The sequence below is a fragment of the Phalaenopsis equestris genome, unplaced genomic scaffold (assembly GCF_001263595.1).
Source record: "Phalaenopsis equestris unplaced genomic scaffold, ASM126359v1 Scaffold000725, whole genome shotgun sequence".
Taxonomy (NCBI): Eukaryota; Viridiplantae; Streptophyta; class Magnoliopsida; order Asparagales; family Orchidaceae; genus Phalaenopsis; species Phalaenopsis equestris.
In genome coordinates this window covers 228,114-235,421 of record NW_018165165.1, presented here as the reverse complement: position 1 = coordinate 235,421, position 7,308 = coordinate 228,114, and the positions used below count along the sequence as shown (strand labels likewise).

Below are 7,308 nucleotides of genomic sequence, written 5' to 3'. Positions count from 1 at the left end.
CTAACCACATTGAAGAAGATTTGCAGGTGGAGGCCGTTCTTTGGCAGGATTGGGATCGGAATCAAATACTCTAACGTAGAGTTCTTGGCCTAAGTACCAATTCCTCAGGATCTGCGATCGCAGGTTCCACATACCGGGGTTGTCCAGATAAACGTAAACTGCACTCCATCCCTGAGGATAGACCTATACAACGATTCAAAGAAAAAAAAAAACAATTTAGGAAAAATCTTTTTAATTTAATACAAATTATGGCAACATATACTTTTATGTTAAAATTAAGGGAACTTTCCTTAATGCATGCCTTCTTAAACACTGAAATATTAAATTAATGAGATATAACTCATTTGTTTTCCTATGTTTAATACATTCATTATAGAAACAAAAAAAGAGGTTCTTTGCTTCATTGATATCTGTGATATAAAGTAATAATATTACCGTGTGTTATATATGTTGGCTCAAGGGGGGTGTTTGGCTGCAGGTACATTTAGACTTGCTAGAATTTAGTAAATTTGGATTTATTAAACAACTTCTTTGTTAGATTTCTTAAATTTGGATTCATGAATCAAAAGTAAAATTCGGATCTTAAATCTAAAATATCATATATCCTTTGTCCTGTTTTAATAAATCCGACGGATAAATCCTGTTAATAGGAAGTACCAAATACCCCCTTAATCGGATAAATAGCATTCTAAAAGAAATATATAGTTGCATGTATTTTCATCATGATAAACAAACGCAATACATTTGACGTATTAAATACCGTTATCTACCAAAATAAGCCCCAAAAACTCTAAAAAAATTTGTTTATAATTATAAATATTTGCTCAAACTCTAATGAGATCCATTACAATCAGCGTGCAGAGAATCAAAAACCTGAACAGTCGACCGAACCACTGGATCGAATAAGTTATAAGTTTCTCTCGAAGTAGGGCTCCACTTTCCATTGCCAAACCTATGCCAACAGAACCAATCAAACATCAAGTTACATTACTCCACAAAATATCAAAAAACTTATTGTTTTAAAAGAACCTACGTACCCCACAACATAGAAGCCAAACCCATCCAAATGCCAGGAGTTCATCTCACCAAGCTCATTCACAAACACAATCTCGGCCCAACCCTTGTGAATCCCTGTTGCCACAAACGTGCCCTGAACCACTCTGTCATTTGTAGAGTTCGCCGGAAATGCGTCCAGCTGATATACTCCGGCGCCGTTTGCGAGGTAATCGGCAAGCTTCAGCGGCGTCGATGGGGTCAGGTAGGCCACATTGTTTACGGTAAAATGGCTGTGTATGCCGAACATTGCGAAAGAGCTATGGAGAATGAATGTTTGGGAGAGAGGCACGTTCGATACGGTGAAGGTGCCTTGTGGGTTTGGTCTGGCCGCTCCTGCTGTCATGTTCCATCTTTTGGTTTCGTTTTGGGTGCATAAGTAGACGATGTGGTTGTTAATGTTATGAAGTGAAGATCATATGATAGATGATATGAAGCATAATTCTTTGCTTTTTCATGACAATAATTTGCATGTAAATAATTGTTTTCATTGCATTCTAAATATAAACCAAAGGTTAGATTTTCAACATTAAATTTAAAAAATCTAAATGAGAAGCAAATAAATTAGAATGCAATGTGAGGAATAAGAAAATAATAATATGTTTATGAGAACATATATAAACACTGAAAAACCTAAGATTAGGGATGGGCATAGGTTAAATGTATTGAAATGAGATGGAGATAACAATGATGAATGATTTAAAGATAAATTATAGATATGCATAGCGTTATGTATAAAGCAGTTTTTAGTATTTTGTTTTGGGTGAGAGTTCTATAATTGTGTTGTTTGCCCATGCTCTAATCTTTTGGATAATAATTAAGATATAGTTTTTTTTTTAAAATAATTAATAAATGAGCTGATTATTGCATCTTTGACAAGGAAAGCTTAAAAAATGTAGGCTATTGCAGGGTAGGATTTTAGATAATTCATTCATGATGTGTATGAAATATGAAGTAAAAAAGGTATAGTTAATTTTACAACAATTTATAACCTTCTAATGTAAAATGTGTATAAGTAGAAAAGAGAAATATACATAAATATCCTTATGAAATGGAGGTTATTGGATGAAAAAAAAAAATTTAAAATTTCTTATAAAATAAAATTAATGCAAAAATTTATATGAAAAAATATGTAAATTTTCTTTATAAACTATATATTTAACCAATGTTAAGTGGCTACCCGATCAACACAAGTATTGTCTCTATCAGTATGATCCTATATAAAGAATGGTACAAAAATAACTTCATAAATTAACCTCATCAATTTGATTCTATTTGACTTAGCATTTCAGCCATTAGTCCTTATCTTTGTCTCTCTTATATTATATACTTCTTAATGATACCTTATTTTTCATTAATAAAATGAACGAGTCTTTGCTTTTTCCAATATTATTCTTTGTTTCTCTCAAATTCTATTCCTTTTTCAATTCTATCTTTTTTATATTAGAGAATTTTCTACTCCGGAATCTTTATATTATACTTACTGACCAAACTTCATCGTCCTCATTAACTGAGAACTTTCCACATTCACTCCCAACATTGCTATAATTTTCTCCTCAAAATTTTTGATATCCAACATAAAAAATCTTATTACAACTCAACTTACTAGTGACAACTATAGTATATGGAACTCTTAAATCACCAAAATTTTTAATGCTAATGTACTCATGTGTATCTTTAATGGCTCTATTATTCATTCATCGAAAACTATTATCAATGAGGCATTACTTTCTCTCTATAATCCATTTTATACTTCTTGTCCAGCCAAAATTAAATCTTATCAAAGAGCTATACTTTGCAATTGCACCCTTCATCCTATATTATATCTTAAACATTGATAACTACTCTAAATTTTGGCAAGCCGTTGAGAAATTTATACAAGCCAACAATTATTCTTTTTTTTAGCTAAGAAATAAACTTCATAATATCAAAATAATAATAATAATAATAATAAGAGCACCTTGCTGCAAGGACTATTTAAAATTAATGCACTCATTAATAATAATACAACAATAGATTCATGCCTGAACTTTAATCAGGAAGATATCATTTTATACATCATTAATGATCCACCTTTTCTCATCCAACCTTCAAGGTGGTTATCTACATCTTGTTCGCACCAATAAAAATTGATGACCTACATTTGTTTCCTTATATCAATGAGATCATCATCACTAATAAGATAGCTAAAACACTCCAAAAAATGATATGCCAATGATCTAAACACTTACAACAATAGAGCTAACCTCTCTTTCACCCATGGATGTTGATTTAGTCCTCCAATCAATAATAAGTACATGAGCTTCTCAATTCATCCACTGGACACTACAAGAACCACACCTACTACCTTAACCTATCAAATATAAAGAAGGAATAATAAATAAACCTTCCATTATTGTTCATGCTTACCTTTCTTACTTTCTAGTTAACATTAAAAATTCTTTCAAAATATTTCTAGCATCTTCCAGCTCAATTGCTTCATAGTGGATATGCTAGAATTTTGTGATGACAAACATCTGACTTCCAAGCATGATAAAATACAACATTAACCTTGATCAAATTCTTGTTAGAAATTCTCAAGGTAATACAAGCACTAGCTATCGAATGTTACATATTCTTTGATGTAATTTTATCCCCTCCAAACTTTTTCATGTTCCTCATATAATTCATAATCTTCTTTATGTACAAAAATTGATTAATGAAATTAACCTCACTATTAATTTTCATTCAATGGTTATACATACAACAATGATTCAAAAACAATTCAAATCCTCCTTCATGTCTACAAACATAATGGTCATGTTTTCATCAATGAATATCTAGCATTAATAATTTGAAAACCTAAGTGTTTCCGCTCTTTCTGCTATCTCAAATCTTCAATCAAATTTATTTATTTTAACTTGTTCTATCATGTGTAATATTTCTAAATCTTTCAAAAGTTATCATCAACCATTTACATGATTAAGCAATTAGTTAAGTAAATTACTAGAACTTATCCATGTTAATGTATGATGGCTTTCTTGGTATCTTATACTCAAGCTTATGAATATTATGATTCCTCATGCTTTGAAAGGATAATTCTAATGGAATTAAAGTATAAAATCTTGCATAAATTTATACTATTTTATGATATAATCACCATTCAAATTCAATCAAATTTTAAAGTTCTCCGCTCTTAAAAAGGTGCAAACCTTTCTCATGCCACCTTTTTCTTCAAATGATATACCTTAACATTCAACCATCAATCTGATTAACTATTAATCCTTAATTCTCACCCTCAATTGATACTCTCCCATACCAACGATTCCATTTTCAACATTCAACTCTCACATAGCCACCTTATAATAGCTATATAAAAAAATAGCTTGAAGAAAAAAATGATATTAAACTTATCTCATTTTTCATTTATCTCCACTCAAGCTCTCACTGCCAGAGGAAAAACTTATATGATAAATTTTTAGCTCCTCAAAAGTAACATACATGATGCCTTGTAGCATCATGAATAGCCTAAAATGTCCTTGGATGCCTCTAGACATACAATACGAAATTTTAGAATGTTGGAAAATTGATCACTATGATGTATGTATTATTGCACAGGAATACAACAAAAAACTTACCATTGATTATAATGAAACTTTAAATATTATGCTTAAACCAACTATCATTTGCATTTCCATGGTTGGTCGATACATTAAGTTTTTTTATAAAATTTTATTCATTAAATGTTTATTAATGAAGTCTACATGCAACAACTATGTACAAAACTTCAATTGGCATTAATATCCTGATATAGTTGATCACTTGCAAAAAGAAAAAACGATCTATGACTCCAAACAAGATCCCACTTCGAACTCCTACCAGTGGCTCTCCATATTCTCTATCCATTAACATGATAATAATTTGAATTTAATGAACAGGACCAATCATTACTACTCTATCACATAGATCAAACTCATACTTTATCGCCACATATATGATCAAATTGTAATCAAGACAATAAAGAAAAATCTATAGCTCTCACATAACATTTTCAAATATCATTTATCTTGACTAATTTATGTTTTCCTCTTCATTCAAGTCACAAAATATCCCTTCAGCATCCACATGACTTAGTAGAAGTAAGCTACAAATACTCCTCACAAACAAGCATGTTAAGGCTAGAAAATATTATGTCCACCCCCCATACTACTAGTGGACGATAAGATCTTTATAATACCTTACTATTAAAGCAAGACATTCTTTTCTTCATTAACTTATTGTGAAAATACATGCACCACCCCTTCAATCACTATTTTAACTTCTTAAGAGATTCCTTCAATATATTAAAGGCATTATCCAATTTGGCTTAATAGTTCAAAGGATTATCATTCATTTCACATATATTTTGAATATTATCAGGCTAGATATCTTCACAATAGAATATTCATAACTATCTTCTACTTTAACTTTGGATACATTTTGATTTTCTGCAGCATTAAAATTCAAGCTCTTATGAAAAAATAAATTTCTATACCAAAATTACACATAGGTCTCTCACAACAAGCACTATGAACAATCTAAAGCTTCGTTGCTAGCTCCAAAGCTTTCAAGCACCTACTTGGCAGCCTATACCTAATCATTAAGATGATGTTTTTTAATGAACCTTGCAAACTACAAAATGTTTCACCTCTATACTAATTATATTGAAATTAATAATTATTTTATTTGGGAACACATCCTTAATAGTAAGCTATTTATCATATAAAAAACCCTGATCAACTTACTCATATTCTTACCAGGACTCCATTATATCTCAATTTCAAAACCTTCATAAAAAGCAAAATTTTAAGAATATGAGTAAGTTGATCAGGGTTGTTAACTAACTTAATCAAACCTTGATCTGTGAGGAGCTGTTAAGTTGACTCTGCTATGCTTAATAATTAAGTTAATAAATGTGCCAGTTGATCTTGAGAGGATAACTTTAATGAACTAACTTAATCAAACCCAAGTGATAAACAAATTAACTTAAACACTATCCTAGCCTGCATGTTCTAATAAATGTGCAAAAAATTTATCTTTGCAAATTATTATCAACATCACAACAATTAGACCTTAAATCAATTCTCTCTCTTATCTTATACGTATATTTAGAAATAAAGATTCATAACATTTACTTAAATATTATATAGACTTATTATAGCCTAAGCTATTTGTTTTTTCACAAATGATATTTCAAGAATATAACATGATAATAAGATACCTGATGGATTTTGCTTGATTGACAGAGAAATCTTGATCTGTGGGAAGTGGACCAACGGGCAATGGACCTCTCGGTTGTGTTGTTGAGCCCTTATATCGAACTATGGCAACTCCAGTGAGTTCACTAGTATCTATGCTAGTTTGTGTGGGAGCGGCAACAATGAAGTAATCGGACACTGCTTGGTTCGCAGTAAGAAGTATAGAGTACGATTGGCCAACATGAACATCTAGCGAATCAAGTCCCATCTGTTTGGTATAAGAGCCTTCTGTTTCAACCAATGTCATTTGATGACTTTGAATTCTAAAGTTGAAACTAAATTTTGTCCCAACATTAGATATCCTCAACCTATAGGTCTTTCCTGCAATGAACAAAAATTAAAAATTATATACCAAATATAAGAAAAAATAATAATAAATCCAACGCTTCATAAATCAAATTTTCTCACGTTCCGTCAGCTACTATGTCTATGACTGAATTTGATACATCCGAATTTATCGAATTTGATAAATCATATTTAACATAAATTTACATTTATAAAATCATGGGCAAAGTTTTTATAATTATATATATATAAATATATATATATTATGCAATTTAATGTTTTAAGCCTTGTAGTTTTTCATATTAGCACTTGCAGTATTTCAGAATTTATTTGTAAAAATCAGAATCTTCAACATGTATGAATTTTCTTTATGTATTTAATTCTTTCTTTCACCCTTTTATTTTTAAAGTTCTTCATGTAAATCTTTAAAAAAAAAATTTAAGTTTGGGGGGGAGAAAAATTATTTTAAAAAAAGAAAAGAGAGAACTTAATTTTACTTATCCTCACTTAACTATATTTTCAAAAAATTTAAATTTAACATGACCTTTGGTATTAGGGGTTAACTTTGGATAACTATATTTATGTTTCTAAATATATAGTAAATTTAAGTAAAAAATTTTCAATAATAAAGGTTAATTCTAGATATTTAGTAAAAGAGAATAAAACTATGTTTTTCTATTTTAAGTAAAGGAAT

General features: G+C 30.0%; 1 protein-coding gene across 1 annotated transcript in view; it reads right to left on the bottom strand.

Moving 5' to 3' along the window:
• LOC110030473 (monocopper oxidase-like protein SKU5) overlaps nucleotides 1-7,308 on the bottom strand; it is an 18,504-nt gene continuing 11,196 nt past the window's right edge. The window contains exons 2-5 of the mRNA XM_020733198.1: nucleotides 6,293-6,650; nucleotides 1,038-1,406; nucleotides 874-952; nucleotides 1-183 (exon numbers count right to left, since the gene is read on the bottom strand). Coding sequence (XP_020588857.1) covers nucleotides 1-183; nucleotides 874-952; nucleotides 1,038-1,406; nucleotides 6,293-6,650 — 989 coding nt within the window. The remainder of the gene's footprint in view (nucleotides 184-873; nucleotides 953-1,037; nucleotides 1,407-6,292; nucleotides 6,651-7,308) is intronic.